General features: G+C 41.7%; 2 protein-coding genes across 3 annotated transcripts in view; one reads left to right on the forward strand and one right to left on the reverse strand.

Moving 5' to 3' along the window:
• thumpd2 (THUMP domain containing 2) overlaps positions 1-3,736 on the reverse strand; it is a 6,893-nt gene extending 3,157 nt beyond the window's left edge. Inside the window, exons 1-7 of one of the 2 annotated variants that reach the window (XM_005733731.1) lie at positions 3,537-3,736; positions 2,298-2,436; positions 1,585-2,169; positions 1,323-1,477; positions 762-839; positions 523-575; positions 174-261 (exon numbers count right to left, since the gene is read on the reverse strand). In XM_005733731.1, the coding sequence (XP_005733788.1) occupies positions 174-261; positions 523-575; positions 762-839; positions 1,323-1,477; positions 1,585-2,169; positions 2,298-2,436; positions 3,537-3,647 (1,209 nt within the window). In that variant the 5' untranslated portion in view covers positions 3,648-3,736. Of the gene's footprint in view, positions 1-173; positions 262-522; positions 576-761; positions 840-1,322; positions 1,478-1,584; positions 2,170-2,297; positions 2,437-3,536 lie in introns of those variants that run through there. The other variant, XM_005733732.1, reaches the window with a different exon arrangement.
• Positions 3,737-13,148: 9,412 nt separating this feature from the next.
• LOC102210734 (uncharacterized) lies at positions 13,149-17,449 on the forward strand. Its single transcript, XM_005733733.1, has 7 exons — positions 13,149-13,264; positions 13,414-13,682; positions 14,104-14,295; positions 14,851-15,020; positions 15,189-15,338; positions 16,208-16,380; positions 16,464-17,449. Exons 2-7 carry the CDS (start codon positions 13,497-13,499, stop codon positions 16,856-16,858), a joined length of 1,266 nt encoding a protein of 421 aa, XP_005733790.1. The 5' UTR covers positions 13,149-13,264; positions 13,414-13,496; the 3' UTR covers positions 16,859-17,449.
• The last annotated feature ends 4,297 nt before the right edge of the window (positions 17,450-21,746 follow it).

Raw genomic sequence — 21,746 nt, forward strand, 5'->3', positions numbered from 1 at the left:
AAATTTTATTGCTATGTCTGGTTTTATTACTATGTGCATATTAGTATTGTACAGCACTCTGGTCTACCAGGTGTGTTTTAAAGTGCTATATAAATAAATGATGAAGATGATGAGTATTCAAACCATAACCTGCAACAGGCACAGAACAGCTGTGTGTACAGTAGTATATACACCTGTATATGAGCCAGTGAGGCCATGGCCCAGGCTGTTGTAGACCTTAGTCCTGTGATTTTTATATAGCTCCGGTTAGCAAGAGGCAACCTGAAGGAAAGAAGACTCAACTTATTACTTCTTATCAAATTAATTACAGATATAATATTAAAGAGACCGGTTCATCTTAAGTCATTTGATTAAACATTTGTGGGTCTTAATGGCAAAAAGCAGTAAGCTAAACTTGTAACAGACAGAGCATATTATAAGCAGTGACAATAAAAGAACTGCATAATGTATAAGAGGTCTGTTGCTGTACTGAGACTTCGATGTATATTACTGTGTTAAATGTAAAACATCACTGTCAATAACCTGGTCAGTGGGATCCCGAGCAGGCAGTAGTCATCACTCAAATAGACATTTATCTACAGAAAAACAACAATAGATAATATTACAGCTGAAGTGCCAGAAAAGACAGGCAAGACTCTCTGCAAAGCAATTAACTACAGAGGGACTATTTATATTGCAAACATTTCTATTGTAAGACAAAACTTAACTGAACTTATAATCAGTGCAATCCAACAGATTGTTTTTCAAACACAACTGATTACCTCCAACTGTGGATTCTTCAAGTCAGCCTTCCAGCCCAGCAGTCTGCTCAGACCTGCTCCAATCACTCTGCTCACCTCCTGTTTCACACAAAAGTAGAACATTTTTTTGAACATATCCACTGAATATGAATGTCTGTTTCTATGTGGATCCCAGGGATTGCACTTAGTAATATAGAGAGATTAAAAGTATATATCCTTTTAAACAATTATTGCCGCAACACCCTTTGTCTGGGTAAGTTAAACCGATAAACTATTAGAGGAGAAATGACAACTCGTATCTCTGAACATTTGTGTTAAGATAACTTATTCTTACATAAGTTGTGGTGAGTGTTGTGGTAGCATTAACATATCGTGTTTTTCAGTGGTGGGAGAAACTAGAGCTCTTGGAGAAACCTGCTCAAAGCACTGTGAGAACTTTGAGACTTTACACTGAAGACTCATACCTACTTTAAACCCAGGTGCAGTTAATGCTAACCACTGAGCTACCATGCTGCCCCTGCACTTCATTTCTGTTAAACACCTGTAAAAAGAAGCAGAGACACAGACTTTAACATTTCCTACCTGTGCGCCCAAGCATCGTGACAGAGATCCAGAACATTTGCAGCTGATCCTGAAGGAGACCGGGATACAGGAAAGCAGCTCTGGTTTATCCTCACAGGTTGTCAGCAGTGTCTGATTTTTTTCTCCAGTGTGAAGACCACTGGAGAAAAAAATATCTTCATATGGAGATAAACACGAGGAGACATAAATATATAAAGACTTTAACCTCAGAAGTCACTGATGTATAAGCCGTCATAAAAATAAAATGTTGCCATTGCATTACCATTTTCCTGACTTTCTTCAGTGAAATCCTTTGCTATGTCATCCATCTTCCTGCTGCTACTTGCTCCACGGTGCTCCAGCCTGGATGCTGTGTGGTCACAAACTGGTCCTCCCCCATTGACGTATGCTCCATGTGTACAGTCGATAAACTCCTCTAACATCCCCTCTGCTTCTTCCTCTCTCGTCCTTTCTTCCTCACATGCCGTCCCCTTCTCTACAGTCTTCTCAATGCCTGTGTCCCAAGCTGCCACTTTCCTCTCCTCCTCCTCCTCATCTCTCTTTCTCTTCTGTGCCATTGTGGATACTCCATTTTGTCCACCACTTCTCTGTTTGTCAATCTCCTCCTTCCTCTCCCCTCCTGTACTTCTAAACTCTACAAGGCTCTTCTCCCCCTCTCTGCTCTGTTCGTCACTCCCTCTCATCTCATCCTCCCTCTTCCTTGTCACTCCCAGGGCAGGGCTTGATGTTTTGATGGTGTTTTTGCTGCCTGTCAGCTCCCCCTGCAGTCGACTCCATGTCATTACAGCACTGGTCCACTGATTCTTGTCACCCAACAGTCTGGACTGTAGCACAGAGGCTGCCTTTGCTATAAATATTACAAAAAACGCGATACAGAAGTCAGTTCAGAAGTGGTATGTAAACACTGAATGGTATTGCTTATGTTTTTGTATTAATTGTATGTATAGGTTCTTGGAGTTAGTTTGAGGCTACTACCTGTGCTGGTGTGGGCAGACAGACTCACCGGCGAGTCTTGTTTCAACAGAAGAAAGAGTCTCTCTGCACCCTTCAGGTTACTAACTCTGTTGATCTTTGCAGAAGAGCTGAATAACACTTTACCTGGAATTTGACACACCTAAATGCAAAAGTCCACATTCACATTTAAGAGCTCTTCTACATCTTTCATCAAAAATTTAATTTTTAACCCTGTCTTATAGTAGATTAACCTTCAGAGAAAGGCCACTTTGGCTTGGTCGTAGTGATCGAACACTGATAACCACTCATGTCGATGGCCAACAGTTTCTCTACACACTGAGACAACAGCTGGCTCAGATCATGTTAACAGTTGTGATCAGAAATTTGCATACACTCATCATGGGCAGCAATTTGGGACTGTTGATGATTTCTTTGAACTGTTCTTTTCCCATAGTGGAATGATTGTACAGCATACATCTTTAACGACTTAAAAAAAAAAAATTGGTGCACAGGATTAAATTTATTTTGTATTTTCTCTAACCCAAGCAGTTCAAAGACGTACATGCAGGCTCAAATAAATATATATTAGCCCTTCTAACATTAAATGTCCCTTAGCACTTTTGCTAGCCAACAAGCTTCTGGCATAATTCTAATTAGATATCTGCCCAGTCTTCTTGTCAGAATTAGTAGAGGTTATTTAAACTGGTTGGTTTCCTGGCATAGACCTGACTTTTAAAAAGACCCCACAAATTTCCATCAGGGTTGAGGTTAGGACTTTGGGATGGCCATTCTAGAGGCTTAATTCTATCATTCTTTATCCATTCCAAAACCAGCTTTGATGTGTGTTTGGGATCACTGTCTGGATGGAACAGCCAACCTTCAACCATGTGTCTGTTGCCAACACTTATTGAAGGAGTGTATGTACATATTTGAGGCTGTACGCATGCTTTAACCCTGTGCGGATTACATCGCGTGACAGCGACAATCACAAAATTACGTAAAGCCTGACTAAAACGTTTAAATAAAACTTTGCTGTAAATTTGAATATTTCCTATAACATAAATAAAAAAAGATTTCGTAAAATCAACCTTAGAAGTTAATTATGACTTTCCCCCCCCCCTTTCTTTCCACACAAAGAGCGTCCGTATATTTGTCTCTTAAAGGCTTTTAAATCATGAAGACCCCGAGGTTTTTGTTTTGTTTTTTTGGGGTTGGGGTTGGGGGGGTAGCTGTTAGTTGTTGCATGTAGCTAACACTCACGTCTTCAGCCGCTAGCTTCGTCTTCACCTCGTTGATTAAAAAAGCCTCCATACCGTTACCGGCCGTGCAGTAGTAACGAACCACATTCCCACCACTTCCCGGTTCATCCATGTTATAAAATGTGTCAAATCTCAACAAGCGACGCTCTCTACTAGCAACGGTCTGCCGAGTCTTATTTGACTACGAAAGCCGCCATATTGGCTTGTTTGTTTACACCGGAAACGGAACTATGTCATTAATTGTTGCCAGTCGTTTGCCCACCAGCAGGGGTCTCTGTTGCACAGGGGAAAAAGTATAGGTGTGTATTACATTTTTAAAATTAAAATACAAATTTAACGCCACAAACTTGAGTTGTCATATATATCTGTGAGTTTATTTGGACAACAGCATGCACATGTGGTCTGTGTATGTACACAAGACTTTGACCTTTGTTCTTTACATTTATGGCATTGTTTCTATGATGACGGATATGCTACTCAGTGTCTTTTGCTCCCTGTTTTTAAATAAGATGTCACTCTCAACATAAATACCAGCTACAGCAGCCGAGCTGTTTTAGCTGAGGAAACAAAGGTACATTTGCTCATTTTGTGTAAAATATTGTGAAGATGTTAAGTTACATTAGGCAGGCAGCTGCCCACATTACACTGTGACAATCACCAGTTATCTATTTTGAAAGCCTCAGCTAGAAAAAATGTAAAATGGTTTGTAAGGTTGGCCACAGGTCTGTATGTAAACGGGAGTTAGAGGATTGCTTGAGATTTTGCTATGTATAACGTTAGTGTTTCTGAAAATCCCCCCAAAAATCTTTATTAACAAAGTAAACTAAAAATAGACATTATTATATTTGATAGTTTTAAAATTGGATAACAACTGACTTAAACATAATATGAAATAATGTCTTTTTACTATGGCCACAGTGAATCCATTGATAGCTTTACTAATCTGAAAATTACCTATATTTTTATTTTTGTAGTTTTCCTTTTGTATATAGACAGGCTAATGCATTGCCGATTCTCTGATGTGAAGCAAGGCAGAAGAATGTACTCATAAAATGAACAGAATCATAAGAATATAACACTAAGAGCACTGCAAATGTAAGAAAAATATGCTGAAATCAAATGGTATATTATTTGAAACCTATATGAGACATTGGCACATCCATTTTTTTCCAATTTTTTAAATGTATTTTTTCCTAATTGTCCAAATTAGTCTGTGATTGGCCTTAGTGCCCCACAAATCAAATTTATATACAACTAAATATGACTCGCAAATATGATTTAAATGGACGATTCCTCACTTGATGATGAAACATCCATCCACTCATATTTACCGAGTCCTGAATTTGATGCCAGTGAACCCATCAGCGGTTGGTTTTAAAAAAGCCCCAGAATCCCTTATGAGCAAGCACTTGGCAACAGTGGGGAGGAAAAACTCCCTCTTAATAAGGAGGAAACCTCCAACAGAACCAAGCTCAGGAAGGGGCAGCCATCTGTCGCGACCGAGTGGGCTTAAAATGTTCACTGACAACTGAGGTGTATGCAAATATGATTTTAGGACCTGAAGTTGAGGCCAATTAGGTAAAAAGAAAAATGCCGAAGCAGCCAGTTCTTCATCTATGGTTTTATCTCTAGCAGGCTCTTAACTTCAGGACTTAACTTCAGTCTGGGGTGCAGCCTGGACTGTTTAGAGACAGACCAGACCACCTGCACAAACCAAACACTTTTTATTAAAATTTTTTTACAATCTCAGAAGGAGAGAGGCACTGAGGCACAATCTTCCGCCCCCTCGCTGTGCCCCCTCCTTCTGACAGGAACTGCCTACAGAGCAGGCATGAATGCTGCCTGAGTGGACATACACAACTCACAAGTTCCTGGCTCCCTCAGCTCCTCTGCAGAGGGTTTCCCTTTAGATGGACTGAAAATGCATAGTCAGTGTTTTGAGCCATACACTTCCATACACTTTGTCCACACACTTTCAATTTTACATTTCTTCCACATGAGTTTGGGCATTCACATTACTTACACGCACCTCTGCCGCAGTACATTACCTGGAGGCGGCTGTGAGCAGGTGTCCACTGAGAGTTGAGAGGAAAACTAATAAAATCCTGCAGCAGAAGTAAGTGGTTCCATTCAATTGTCTCTATTTTTCTTATCTAGGAGATACAGAGGGAGCCTCTTTCCAAATGTTTCGACACTTACTCTAAATCCCTTTCTTATCTGTGTTTCTCTGCGTGCCTTGCGACATTCTGTCTTTTTAATCTTCCTTTTTTTCCTGTGACATTTTAATGACCCCAACATATTTAATCCCTTTACTTTATTGGATGAACAGTACTGTGCCTGCTGACTTGTGCTATAAAACCCTCAAATGTTGGCAAGCTGGTGTAACCTATCACGGTGTGATGCATGCTCACGACAAAGTGTCAAATTATGGTGAGTAAATGTGTTTTCATAACAACAGTGAGGAAGGGAATAACTTTTGATTGATGTAATATTACTTAAGGCGGCAGTGTTTATTCTAGATGAATTCATTAAGTGTGATTTGCCTACAGTTTTTTTCTTGTATGCATATTAAACAAAATTGTATCACATACATAGAAAGATTTGGGAAGTAAATGTTTGCAGTTGCTGTTGCTAAAGCCACTTCATTAAATCATAAAAGCACATCAAAGTGCCTTAGATCTAAACTTTTGTGGACTGCAGGATGGAGATTAGAGCGCCTTTGCTCAATGACACCTTCACTTAAAGTTCAAGATGGATTTACTGGGTTTAACAAGACACCCTCTCCCCCTTTTCTTTACTGCACTCCTTCTCTTTAAAGTTTAGCATGTGCCTACTTTAATCAGCCCAAACTAGGGGATGTAGCCATGTAGAAAGGAGACATTAATACTCTTTTCAACAGCCGTCATTTGCAATAATTAGCCTCGCAGCTGCTAAGTGACTATAACAGCTTCACAATATGGATGCAGCCTGCTACACCAGTCAAAGCATGATGTATTACTGTACATTAAACTTGTTTTTATTCTCCTCCACACTCCATAAATGATGGGAGGAAGGAAAGAGTGAGGAAGAAGGAGGAAGGCAGATGAAGGAAGAAAAAGAGGCAGAAAATGTCAGATGGAAGGAGAAAGAGGGTGAAACTCTTAAATGGGAGAAAGAAATGGGAAAATGATGCACGCAGGAATCCCATGTGCTTAGATATGCCATACAAAATGAAAGCTTTTTATTACAGCTCTATAATGCCAGCCTTATTAATGGATTCTTGAACACAATACATTATAGGAGGAGAATAATAAAAAGTGCAGCTACAGTTGCAAATAAGCACAGAATTACAGTGTTAAATTTCCAGAGACAGAAATATGATCAGAGCATCTCTATGGTGATACATGCTGTCATTTGCTGTGCACTAAACATATTTTATGTTTCATTTAACTTAATAAATAATGAAAGACCAAGCGCCAGCGTTTACCACTTCACACATTTTTTTTTAGCATTATTTCTTTCAGCTACTCATTTTAGAGGTCGCCACAGCCAATCATCTGCTTTCTTGTCCCACCTTATCCCTAGAAATCTTTGATTCTGCCCCCTCTGGGTCAGCCTCCTGTATTTTTCTTAGTACTATGGTAGCAAACCATGCAACATAGCTGGTCACTACCATCATATGGGACCAGAGAGAATTAATCAGCTGACATGAATGAACAGAAATGGACTCCATATGAAAAATGGAGCTTCATCTGCTGGGTAAGGTCTAATGATTGTGGCTGAAAGTTTGGAAAAACAAAATACAAGTTTTCCAAAAAAGTTAGTGCATAGTGTGTAGATGTCAGCCATTATGTGGATGCTAATGACACAGCATGAAGCACAGTCACACAATGATCAATTATGCACCATAAAAGGCCGTGCTCTAAACCACAAATCCACTCCCACATGAGTGGATTTCTGACACGATGACATAGGAAAAGACATACAGAAGCTTCGCTTAGGCACGTTTTCTAATCTACACCTGTTCTTCACACACGCATAATAATATTAAGAGACTTATAATCACACTCGCACAGACTTAAATGTCACAGATTGAATGATCAGTTTTCTAATTAAAAACTAAATTGGAGTTTCAAGTGGTATTATCTCCTAAAATTACACATTCAGCATGTGATGATTAATATTCAGCGCAATTTCAAGAGAGCTGTCATTTAAAAGGCCAGACTATTCAGGCATGGTTGCGTGTGTGTGTTTAATTAAGGTAGGTGGAGTCCATCTGTCATGCTCCTCCAACTCCTGTCTTTTATAAGCACCACCTTTGCTTTATCTTTTATTTTCTCCTTTTTTTCTCTCTCCACACGCTCTTTTTATTCTCTCTGCTTTCTTTCCTTTTAACCTCTCTCCCAGGAGGAAGTCTGATCTTTAAGAGGAGAGTGTAAAAAAGATAGAGACCATGAAAATTTCATTACTTATGTGTGTCATGTATGTGTGCATTCTTGCCTGTTTTAAGTGCTGATGTGTGTCTGCTTATGATGCAGATAAATAATTACTGCTCTCAGAGGACTGCAAGTGTGCCAAGAATCCATGAGGGGGAGAGAGTAAGATGGAGACGCACTCTGACAGCGGCAGAGCTCAGCTAGCAAACACTGCAACTAACTGTCTGTGAAGGTTCTCACAGACAGTTACATAGATGGCTTCTTTCACTCCTCTTTGAAAGAGGAGTGAAAGAAGCCATCTATGTCCACTGTGAGCGACCATCTTTGAACAGAGGCGGTGGTTTACGACACCAACTCTCTGCCATCTATAATCCAGTTTTGAGTTCCCTCCCCAGACGCCTTAACGCCCACTCACATCCTGGGCCATCTGACCTCAGGAATTCGCATGACAAGGTGGGGCCAGGTTTCACAATGAGCTCACCAGAAACCCTGGTTGATTGGGACCCACACCCGCTTTCACACCTTGGCTCAGGTGATTAGAGGATCATCAGGGGGTCCTTTTGTCCCTCTTTGGGGGGTTACTCCCACTGGGTTTAAATCTGGGACTCTCGGCCATTTGACCTTAGAACTGAAGAAGCTTCTCGGATGAGAGGTGAAACGTCTTCAAGCAACTTAAAGAAGTCCAGACGCTTTTCTTTGCAAGCTAACTAACTTTGCAACTAACTGTCAGCTAGAAGAAGTGATGGGGAAGAGCGCAACGATGGACAGCAGACATGTGGATGCTGAAAAATGATTTTGTTTTCTGCATGTGTGGTTTATTGTGCTGTCTGGCAATGTTCTCCATCAGTTCCTGAGGGAATCCTTTTTTTTTTCCAACTGCCGAATGTTCACCACCCATTTACTAATTTGGTCTGTTTTCTGTGTTGTGCTGGGCAGGTACAGTGAGTTCATCAGAGAATTTCTCATAAAAACAACTGCCATCTGCAGCTTTAAACGAGGCTGATTAGGGTTGGTCAGACTGAAGCAAAATACAAAAAAAACTTAAAACATATTTAATTATCTGTTATACAGATAATATTGCAACACAAAAATTAATGATTAGCACAACTTTAAAGTATCATACCTGAAAGCTGATATACTTATATAGTCACCAAACACTGGGCCAACACTCACCAATGACCTCAACAATAAGCATTTGAATTTGTGATATTGTCAGTAAAAAAAGAAAATGTGTTTCACCCCCCCAAAACAAAAACAAAACCTTGACCTTTAATTCTTTCCACCATCTGCTATTTTTTTGACGCTGAATTACAAAGATCAACAGAGGCTGTCAGGCGTGTCTGCTTGCCACTCCATTTAAAGTCAGCATCCAAAATGGCATATGCTGCTTGTCCAAAATAACATGATGCAACCCAACACACTAACAAATAGTTATGACTATAACTTCTGTTCCCTGAAGGAGAGGAACGAGGTACAACACATAAGTATGGGATATCACGCCCTCGCGTGTCCTGGCTGAAGAAACCCTTATTCACGCCTTTAAGGCGGTGACGTGTGATGACACGTGCATGGCCCCGCCCGCACATATAGCCACTGTCATCACAGTCATCCCTCAGTTTGATAGCCGCTCTTCACCGAGCCAAACTGCTCAGTGGGGCCACCTTGTGTTGTACCTCGTTCCTCTCCTTCAGGGAACAAAAGTTATAGACACAACTATTCGTTCCCTTTCAGTCGATTCACTCGGTACAACACATAAGTATGGGACATATATACACGCCCCGCAGAGCAGCCACCGAACCGGAATCGGACCACCACATCCTTAGTGAGTGGTAGACCCAGCAGAAAGGACAGCATGAGCCACGGAAGGGGCTGTAACATCCAACTGATAAAACCGCACAAAAGTGTGCGGTGATGCCGCACAAATATCAGCTACAGGCCCCCCTTTAAAAAGAGCCCATGAGGTTGCCAACCCCCTGGTGGAATAAGCTCTCACCCCGTGGGGCAAAGCAAGACCTTTGGTGCCGTATGCCAGTGAGATAGCTTCTATAATCCAGTGGGACAGCCTCTGTTTGGACAGAGCTCTACCTCTATTTGAATTAGCGAAGCAGACAAACAGCTGGTCACATAAACGCACATTCTGAGTGCGATCAATGTAGGTGCGTAGCACACGCACTGGACAAAGAGAATGCATCCTCATCTGCTCGTCAGATGCAAAAGGACTGCATTAGTTCTCGCTTTGCCGAAGCCAAAGTGAGAAGTAATGCAGTCTTATATGAAAGGAATTTCATATCCACAGACTCAATGGGTTCAAACGGGGGGCTACAAAGGGCCTCCAGCACCAAAGACAAGTCCCAAGCAGGGACACTGGACTTAAGCACGGGCCTCAGCCGGCGAACCCCTTTCAGAAAACCCATGGCGAGGGAATGTGCACCTGGTGTCAGCCCGTCAAAGCCAATATGACAAGCAGATATAGCTGCTAAATAAACCTTAATTGTCGAAAATTAAAGGCCCTTATCCAGCAGCTCCTGCAGGAATGTCAAAACATCCACAATAGAGCACTGAAATGGGAGAGTGTGGCGGTACAAGCCTTTAGTAGATCAGGCCCTAGCGCTCTGAAATGGGAATGCCGACGCACTCTCTCTAGAACTGGAGATATCATTTCCACTGGGGGAAATGCATACAGGAGCACGTCTGGCCATTGGCGCGCCAGCGCGTCCAAGCCCAAGGGTGCATCGTGGTCGATTATGGAGAAGAACAGGGGGCAGTGAGTATTTACCCAGGAAGCTAAAAGATCTATTTGTGCATTGCCAAATAGATCCCAAATCTGAGCCACTATTAAAGGGTGTAACCTCCATTCTCTCACCAGAGGATCCTCCCTGGAGAGAAGGTCCGGCCCCAGCTTCAGGTGGCCCGGGACATGGGTGGCTCTTAGAGACAGAAAATGAACACTGCATCATAACAGCAGAGAGCGAGACAACTTCAACAGGGGGAGAGAGCGTGTTCCTCCCTGACTGTTTATGTAAGACACCACTGTTGAATTGTCCGTCCTGACTAAGACATGCTGGCCCTCCAGGACTGGGCGGAAATGCTTTGGAGCTAAGAACACTGCTAACAGCTCAAAGTGGTTGATGTGCAGCTGGCGCTGGGCTGCGTAATATCGTCTCGAAACGCAGTCTGCATCCCAGCTGAAACTGAGCGAGGCAGCGATGAAACGTGGCCACTCTGTGCTCTGACAAACGTGCGCGGCTGGACAGCGAGCATATTTCCAAACCGAGGAAAGAAATCTGCCTACTCGGGATTAGCGAGCTCTTTTGAAAGTTCACAGAGAACCCCAGTGTCTGAATGTGTGACAGAACCAGCGACAGCTGAGCTGTGTCTCCGCCTGCTCTCTGGAGCACGCTACAAGAGCCCAGTCGTCTAGGTAGGCTAAGATGCGGATGCCTCTCTCTCTGAGGGGCGCCGAGCGAGCGACAGCCTGAACGGCAGCACTAGGTATTCGTAGGCTACGCCCTCGAATGCAAACCTCAGAAACTGCCTGTGTTTTGGGTGTATAGCCACATGAAAATAAGCATCTGTTAGACCGATTGTTGCAAACCAATCTCCCGGCCGACTGCATTCAAGAGCTGTCGGAGTGTTAGCATCTTGAAGCTGTACGTAGGTAGATATGTGTTCAAGACTCGCAGGTTGAGGATGGGACGAAGCCCTCCCCCTTTTTTTCGGAACAACAAAACGGCTGTACCAAATTTTGTCTGTCTCCGAAGCGGGGACCACTCGCATTGCTCTTTTCTGCAATAGCGCCTTTATTTCCTCTATGAGCATCATGGCCGCCTCGGTGTTGACAGTCGTGTTTACGACTCTTTGGAAACGAGGCGGCTTGACCCGGAACTGCAACCGGTAACCGATGGCAACGGTTCGCAGCACCCACGGAGAGGGAGCACAAGCGCGCCACTGAGGAAAGTGAGCAGCCAGCCGGCTGACCGGCAGCACCGTCGGCGGGGCGTTGTCGCCCCCCAGTGTGTCTGCAGGGGACTGCATCACCTGCCTGACCTGGCTCATTTTGCCTGCAGGCTGCCTGTGCTGCCTATTTGTGATTGTTTGAGAATAAACAACACTCTTTATTGATTGTAACATGGAAACATGTACATTCATACATTTTGGAGGCACCTTTTCTGGGGCACAACAATGAGAAACAGCGGGAACACTTGAGGTGTCATCGTGGCCGACCGGCGCAGCAGCGGCGGCACATTGGGCCGACAATGAGGAAAACTTGAAATTAGCGCTCCGCGGGCAGCCTACACACCAACTGCGTGGTAGAGGCTAACACCAACAGGGGCAATTAAGCTAAGTTTAAGTCGGCAGACAACGCTAGCCCAACTCAGCAGAGGTGTTCTTAGCGAGGTGAAGAGCGTAAGAACTGAGGGATGACTGTGATGACAGCGGCTATATGTGCGGGCGGGGCCGTGCGCGTGTCATCACACGTCACCTGCCGAAGGCGTGAATAAGGGTTTCTTCAGCCAGGACACACAAGGGTGTGATATCCCATGCTTACGTGTTGTACCGAGTGAATCGACTGAAAGGGAACTGTGAGTTGTCTAAATGATCAACATGTAGACACTGACCTGATCTAAGGTCTGCAATACCACGTGGGGCATTTAATTTAGCTGTATACACAAAACTCTGACCTGACGGCGCACAAGCCCTTGTCCCAGTTAACAAAGAATAATACTCACACTACATAAAGTCCCAAATCCCCTCGCCCCATATTTCATCAAGTAAAAAAAGGAAAGAAAAAAAAGTCAGTATCACACCACTACCAAGGCCATTGTTCCATTTAGCTAAATAAAAAAAGATGAAAGACCTTGGCCTATTTTTTCAATGTTTCACACTGCCACAAAGAGTAGCTATTACATTCATTCCCAAAGTCCTCCGGCTTATTTCAGGAGGTCCTTCATATAACTTCACTATGATGCCTGCAGTTTAAAATCTCATCTAAAAAAGTAATGTAATCTCAGAGGCCTTGGTTCTCCATATACCAAATGCTGACAGGAACCAAAAACCTTCTCGTATTGAGAGCACTCACTGCTACTGAAGATGCATCGAGCTTGCACTTGCAGGTATCTGCCGCCAGGCGGAGCTCTAGGTTTACTGCTGAGCAATATTGTGCAGGTGTGTTGTCTTGGTGACAGTCGACTGCAGCATAGAGGAAGTAGAAGGGTCGGCTGCCCAAAACACAAGTCACTGCAGTAACAGAGAGCTCAGATGGGACCAAAACGTTGCTGAATGTTAGTGCGAAACATTACGGTGATATTTGGAGGTAATTTGCGAATCCTGTGACAGCTCATGAGTCAAATAGATCTGTTGTTTGTGTCTTGAATTTTGTAGACTGTACAGCTATTCGCAAGGTGTGGTAAACCCCCTAATTTTAGAATATTTTGTTATCCTCCTTTCTTTTTTCTTCCACAGATGCTGTCATAAAGTTGGGATATTTTCTGGTTTGTTGATGTAAATACACTAAAACAAAAGAAAGAAAGAGACAAAAACACACCATGGGGCAGCTATTCTCAACTGAAGAAGAAATTTCTCAAGTGAAGGACGCTATTGGCTCTCTCCTCTACGATGCCATGCTGGAAGGTGGTGCAGTACCTGACCTGGGAGTCGTCCATCCGCTCCTTTTAGCCAGTCATGACGACAGCTCTGTCTCCCAGGACCGCCTCCAGGAACAACTGCAGCAGGTTAAAGAGCTTTAAAAGAAAGTGCGACAGTAAGCTTTGGAAAGTTGTGATGCTGTTCATGAAAGCAGAAAACTGAGATAGCACGGAGAGAGAGAAAATAAAACACAGTGTTGTGTGTTAAGTGTGAAAGTGCTCACTGATCACCTTTAAAGCCACTCAGTCATAAGGCCCAGATGAATATTAGCAAGACGAGCAGGACGATGCTGTTGCCTTGATACCTGCGATTAAAATGACACTTAAAAGGAGTCCTACTGGGACTGTAAAGAATTTACAAATGAATATAATAGCCTACACAGACCAATATCACGACGAGAAGCTGCTGTTCACAGCTGTTAATTTTATTGACGCAGATAATATAAAACAGTGTGCTGGATTTCTGTTACCACTCAGCAGGCTATAAAAGTTTGTTCTTTTCACCCAGTTGCAGAACGACATTGGGAACAAAGCGCCCACCTACCTGAGGGACCTGATTAGTCGATTGTCAACTTTCTCAGATGAGCCACGCTTGGCGGGCTTGGTGGGATTAGTGGTTTCTATGGTTATGGATATGGCATATACGTCAGCAAAACAGTCGGGTGTTAAAGGGAAGTCAGCAGGATCATCGTCATGCCAGGTAAAGCCTTAAAGGAACTAGTGAAGGAGTTATAATAGAAAATAAAAAGCAAAACAATACATGATGATATCCTTTCTCTGTGTATTTCCACTGTGTTGATCAGTATTATTCAAATCTTGGCTCTTGGAGCAGTTTCTGAACTGAAGTTATACAGGTTTACATGTATCCCATTACTCTGTAAAACGGACCCATGCAACAGTTTTTGCATACTTAAGCTGACCTTTCTTGACCAATAATAAATGCACCATTAAGTCACTGGATGTTTATAGCTATATATTATAAAAAAATATTCTGACAATTCACCATGTAACTAAATCCAAATGTAGAATAAAGACTGTTAATCTACTGGGAATGTTTAATGTGTTAACCATTACCTGTTCAGCTGGGTTAGTTAGTTTGGTTTATAACAGTACATTTCAGCCAGCTGTGTGCATGCTCCTACAAATACTGTATGTTAAGGGTGATAAGAATAACTGTAAAAAGCTGCAGGATGTCAACACCAAATGAATTGCTTCTAAAATACTGAGGTATACATCTTTGAATTTCTTCCTGAAGCAGAGAGTCTGGGAGCTTCAGGAGGTGATGGAGGAATACCTGAAGCGCTGTAGGATCAGCTTGAATGATAAAAGCAGGCTGATCCAGGATGCTGTCAGACTTGAGGCCCAGCTCAGCCTCACCCTCACCCAGCTGAAGACGTGTCTGCTAGGGGGAGATTGTGACTCCAGGTGAGAGAATACAGTAGAGCAGAGGATGATATTAAAGAGTAAAAAAAAATACTGGACAAGTTAAATAACTAACTACATAAAACAGACTAAAAGAAAGAAGTACTCTACAAAGAACTATCCAGTCAGATGAAGTAGGACTCACAATTAGTGTTTTTTTGGTTCCTTCAGGTCTTTGAGACACTGGGCCAGCGGAGCATCCTTTCACACCCAAATGTTGGTTCACCTGGCTCGCCTTGAGAGCAAGGCTGAGCCCCTGTCTGCAAGGGCAGCACTGCAGCAATACAAAGAAGATCTCACACAGATCCTGCCTGCTTACAGGTAAAACACTAAATGCTCCAATCAGACAGGGAGGAGAATTTTACTGCTTTAACAACAACAACATTCCAGCCAAGAATGCTGTATGTGATGACTTTGTGTCTTTTTTAGATGCTCCAAAACTTCACTTTTGGGCACAGCATAGTTCAGAAATTGCATCTGATGACTGTGTCAACTAAACATCTCAACTAGGCTGAAAGCATCTTCAGAAATTTCTCTTCTTTTCCTCCTTGCTGTTTAACAATCACTTCAACACTTACATATTTGGAATGATACTTTAAAAAGGAAAACAACAACAACATCAGTTTACATGAGTCATTGACACTGTGGCCGAATGTACAGGCCTGTCACAAAGTATTTGAGGCATTGTTACACAGCAAACACACCACACTTCAGCGGTAGCAGAACCCTAACAAGCACCCTGACAGTGGATACTAGAGCCGCTGAGTGCCTGCTTATCTGCTATGAGACACCCTCTCTAGCTTGCTCTAAATATGACAGCAGAAACACAAAAACGCTAATCAAGCTGTCAGAAAAATGTAGCTCTAAACTTTCTGCTGCGTTTAGACTTTCTGCTTACAGTAGAAAAAAATCTGAAACCAGAGAGGCAATGCTTGAAACCCTTACATAAGATAAGTGAAAGGGGTAAACTACGAAAGCCAAATTGTAACATCCTTGCAATGCTGTGGAAATAAACTGATGTTTGTATAAGTTATTGATTAAGATTTTATAAAGTATATGTTATGAAACAACTTTAGAGCAATGGTGTTAACTCAGAGATAAATGCGTCACTTGATTGACATTTTCTGTCCTTTCTTCTTCCATCCCAATTCTTCCTGCAAACCCGTCACTCTCCACTTTCCTCATTCCAGGCGTTATAAGTCTAAAACAGTGTGTGTTGTAAAATGTCGAGGGAGTTTTCCTGCAGCATCTGACCCCTGCAGTGAGGTGCCAGAAGAAGGCACCATGACTGGACTCACTGTGACCGACAGAGAGACAGGAAAGAGTGTGACCATCCCTCTGTCCACCATAGAGACTGAGACAGGTAGATTTTGTCTAAGTAAGTAGTGAAATTACTTTTGTCAGTCTCAGTGGATTTGCATTAACTGAATTGTCTTAAATTAACAGGGAAAAGAAGGAGAATCTCTGGGCTTGATACATCCTCTACAACAGTGCCCTCCTCAATTAACCTGGATCTGATCACCTCGGATCAGTACACTCAGGCATACTTGGATCACCTGTTCTCTGCTAAGGGTCCTGTGGCAGAGCTGGAAAACTACTTTAACAAGGCTAGTGAGAGACTGAGAGTGCTAACAACTGAACTGGGATGTAAAAGCAAGGCAGGGGTGGCTAATGGAATCGAAAAAAGTGAAGGAGTGCATCTTAAAGACCAGGCTGAAGGAACAGATGAAGTACAAAGTGTGGAAAAGGTGATGATGGAAAGGAGAGGAAGACAGGGAGAGGAACGTTTGAAACTCAGTATTGTAGAATCACAGCTAGAGCAAAGCCTTAATTCCAATTAGCACAGTGCTACAAACCCATGAAAGTGCAACAGCCATATGACTTTTAGAAGTATACATGCTTCTGTACCTAAACTTGCCTTTTTGAGTGTTTTAATGCTCTCATGCACAAGCAAGACTACATTAAGTGCACTACAAAAACAACTCACCACCGAACACAGCTCAACCTCAATGCTCATCGTCCTGTTTCTGTAGTTGAAGCAGAGGGGCCATCAGCCAAATTTCAGCCAGAAGGATGATGGAAGGATGAAGTACACTTGGAAATGTACCAACACAAAGATCTGAATTGAGATCCTTGAGAAGATTTCAGTCCAATAATGCTGATAATCAAAATTCTGCGATCATGGCATCATAAAATAACCCATTATGTATCGTTCTTAAGTTATTTTAATTTATTTAGATAAGAAAATATTGCTTAAGCAAAATTTAAGTTCCACAGACTTGTCTGCAGTGCTGTGAACCACGCAAAGTTCAGCAGCCTTGACTGAATATGAGCTTTGAAATTTTTTGTTTGTTGTTGAATTGGATTTTCTTTGTGTTGATACCCTCTTTAATGGGTCACCTTTTGTCTGTGAACAGTAATAAATATTTGATTGCAAAAAGTTTTTCTTGATTTCTTTTTGATACTTTTTTTTACACTCATACTTTATTTTATTTGTTAACCTATTAAAGTTCATTCCCAGTAGGACAGTTACACTATACAAAGGAAAAAACACCCCATGATTACTACATTGTCAAAGTTTTAATTTCAGAATTGAATACACCAAAAGGGCACTAACAGTTATCAATAACACATTTCTGAGAAAAGTACAGGAAGAATTCTACAAGCAAGTATTTATTTTAGCCGATCTGAAATTCAGATGAGATAGAAAACACCAACAAAACCAAAAATCAACAGAAGAAACACAGGAATGGGAGCAGGGATTTAAAATGATACAAACGATATCTGGACCAGAACTGAAATACTAACATAAAACTTGAGCTCAGCATAGAACAACTGAAAAATGAAGCGAAAGAGAGGATCGCAGAAAAAACATTTAATTCTGAAAAAGAGGTAAAAAAAAAAAAATCAAGAGCACAAGAACTAATACTCCAGATTGCTACTATAGTAACTGGATAAAAACAGGAATCAAAACCTCAAAACCTTTCACACGCGTCCTATGGTGGTACACTGGTACAGTGTGAATTGTGATGGCTTACAGTGTAAATGTACTGTATCCAACTCAGCCTGGATAAGAAATGAATAGAAATGATTTATGAATTAACAACATTATAGCCAAAGAAACATATATTTCTGTGGTACAGTTAGCACAAATTCTGCTTTGTAATAAAGTATATATCATATATATATATGTTCATGTATTTTCCATTGATTCATTAAAGTCTTTTAGGCAATCTTTTCAAAAGACTGGCATTTTCTTTTCTTTTCTCTTTTGTACTTTGGACCTTTGGCTTGCAGAAAAGTGTGCTGAAATTACATGGCTTTCTTTCTTTTAAGTCTGTCTCAAAAGGTCAGAAGCATAATGACCAGTCCACCACCTGCACAAGACAGTCACTATGTATGTGACAGGAAGTCCATGCGCTAAAAGGGGACATTCACAAGAGAGATGGCACTCTCCCTCAAGTATGTCTCACTTAGAAAGGTTGAAAAGATGCTTTCTGTCTCCGTACTGTGGCGTTGCGATGCAGTAGGTGGGCGAACAGACTGCAGGAAGGAGCCCTTATCTGGTGTATAGCTGCAGCACTGCGTGAATGTCAAGACAAGAGGGAGAGTGTAAGGATTTCTATGTGCGGGTGTGTTGGCGTGAGTGTGTGAGCATGCATCTCTGTATAACTGAATTGAAGGAAGATGTATCCAGGCAAAATAACGAGTGCTGGACATAAAAATGTGAGAGTGATTATAGTTTTGTGTTTACATAAAACGTGTGAGCTACATAGACAATAAGAGATGATAGTGATGACAGATTGTAGCACAAGTTTTTAATGGGTTTTTGTGTGTGCGAGCTTTAGGTCCTGCTAACTGTAGATGAGTCACACTTTGCAGTTCCACTTACTCGACTCTTCTCTGCTAATGCTGTCTTATTAGTTTTAGTTCTCTCGCTGTTTTATTCTCCTCTCCTCTTTTCCTTTCCCCCCCTTTTTTCAGCGGCTATCAAATTAGTGTGACTTTATTATTCAAATTAATGCAAATCTGACTGGCTTTGTAAGCACAAACGGGTATTCATATACACTATAGAGTATTAGGACATCTAAAAGTGAAATTATTCACATAGCATCTTTTCTCATGAACTGTTTATTGTTTACACTGTGTTTTTGTACTCTCTGTTTCTCTTTGTTTAATTTTAAACTTTCATTCCATACTTTCTATCTCTGCTCTTAACTGTCCATTTTTTTTTCAAAATCAATTTTCCTGACTCTGTCAGTCTGTGTTTTTATTCTTGAGGCGCACTGTCTTTTTCCAGCTGTTCATCTCTGTTCAGGCCCATTTATTGGCAAGGTAAAATGCTGCTATTATAACCAGGTATTCATAAAAACATCAAAAAATAGGACATATCTCAGGGGACGAGGGTGTCATTGATTCATCAATTTAGAAAAGAAACAGAATGGCTACGAAACAAGCATTATTACCATCATCGTCATCATCAAGAGCTCGCTATTTTTCTAGGAACATCAATCCGGTAATTGCATACAATCTAAACTCAACCTACTGTTGTTTTTCAGGATAATAATGTAACCAGTTCTCATTTTAAACTTTAAATATTGCTCTTTTGTAAAAGTCTCTCAATGAACTGACCTTTATCATTTGTTACATTTCTCAGATCTCATCTTTACTGTCTGTTAGAAGGTGTAGTCCTGTTGTTTTGACGAACGATGACTTCAAGCGCATGCTCAGGGAGCTGATTGTGAAGTGGCTGGGATGAGAATTAGCACATCAAAGTCTGAAGCTGCGGTTCTCAATCTTAAAAGGGTTTACTGCCTACACCAGGCTAGAGATCAGTCTCTGCCTGAAGTGAAGAGGTTCAAGTACCTTCAGGTTTTGCCTTCAGCTGACAAGATTGGAGCAGAAGACGGGCTGGTCTGGTGTGGTGAGAAGTGAAGCTGAAGGAAGTGAAGCTGTCTATTTACTGGTCAGTTTGTGTTCTACATTCAAGATGTAGTAGTGATTAAAAGAAAAAGATCAGAGATTCAAGCAGTGGAAATGAGCATTCTCTGAAGGAATCTTGGGCTCACTCTTTGAGATAAAGTAAAGAGGTGAGTCAGGGTAAAACTGGTGCTCCTCTACAAGAGAAGAAGCTAATTGAGGTTGTTTAGGCTTATTTGGTACATTTCAGACCAAGAAGAGATCCTGGAACAGATGCACACAGGCTAAGCTCGAGATATTACATCACATAGATCTTGGTATCCACAGGAAAAAGAGAGGGCTGAGCAATTTTGCATACACAAGTGTTATATTTTCCAATTCAGTGATTATAGCTAGAAAATTGTACATTTCATTACATGCCCGCCGGTGTCCTCCAACTGAACTTGGAAAAAGTGTAATAATTCACGTGCTTGGCCAGTAATGATGCACTTGTGTTACTGGATCTAGACAAATAGGGGAAAATGTGTGGATAGTGCTGTTACGGTTGTCGTGATTATACAAAATATTGCAGTCATGTTTACTGGGACTTACTGTCTTATTTTACACAGTTACCTTATCTTTGCAAAAAATAAAAATAAAAAATAAAACACGCACAGACACACACAAAGGATCAGTATCAATCCTAACATTTACATTGCACACCATTCCCAGACCACCCACCCCTCCTGAACTACTCAACCCTAATAAGAATGTCTGACATTATAATCAACTAGAAAGGCTCTGAGTGGGTGAATCCAATGCCAAAACCATATTTTGCAGTTTCAGAGAACAGGAGTTTTATATTTATTTAATTGTTTCGCTTAATCTTGCTGATGAGAAACTGAACCTGTTCACCTCGGCAGTGGTATTTATGCATACTTCCAGCAGATATAGCATAATTGCACACATTTATACTAATGTGTCGATATTTGTAGACCTACAACATGTACATAATAAACAACTCTGTATCTTATCTTGCTCGCTATGTATGTTTACCTTTGTCTTTTGCCTCTCTACCTATCTAAACTTGGTGGAATCTATATGGAAAAACATTTCATAGGCGCCTCCAACTTAAACATTCTCTGTTAAAGTACGTTAACTCCACTTTGCAGGCTCCGATTATGTGGGAGTAAATACAGGTGTATTTGAGAGCACCTATGTCTGGACTTCCATGTGTGTCTGTGTAAGTGAGACTATCTTGCTTTTCCCGTCTCCCTTCTCCAGTCCTGAGTAGAGGTGTGCGTTAGCGTGTGTCCGTGCTTGTACGCTACATTTGGTTGTTGTGAAAGCGTTGCCCAGGCAACAGATAATCGCCACAGTAACTCGACATCATCACATCGCCCACAGCCTCTTAGCAGAGAACAGTCACTGACACATGGTAACCTGCTGTCGAGTGTGCACGTTTGTGTGTCTAAGTGTACTCTGTGTGTATTTGTGTCAGTGGATGTGTTAGATCATGCTTTGTATGTGCGTGTTCATGTGTGGGTGTCTGCAAATCAAAGAAAAGAGGACTTGGTGATCAACTTCTGCCAAGCCAAAGGGTGAAAGACGAGCAAGATGGCCAAGAAAAAGAGAGCTAGAAGGTAGAAGGGAAAGGAAGGAGAAATAGAGGAGAGAGGATCAAAGAACCAAGGACATGGTTCAAGGTGGTGTAACAAACTCAGGGAAGGAATACGCAGTTAGGGCCATCATTTCTTGAGCAGAGACACAATTTGTGTAACTTTGCTTCGACAAATTACTACAGTGGATTTTAATTCATACATTCAACAT

This window comes from Pundamilia nyererei, unplaced genomic scaffold (assembly GCF_000239375.1).
Source record: "Pundamilia nyererei isolate P.nyererei 1_Seehausen unplaced genomic scaffold, PunNye1.0 scaffold00054, whole genome shotgun sequence".
Classification (NCBI taxonomy): Eukaryota; Metazoa; Chordata; class Actinopteri; order Cichliformes; family Cichlidae; genus Pundamilia; species Pundamilia nyererei.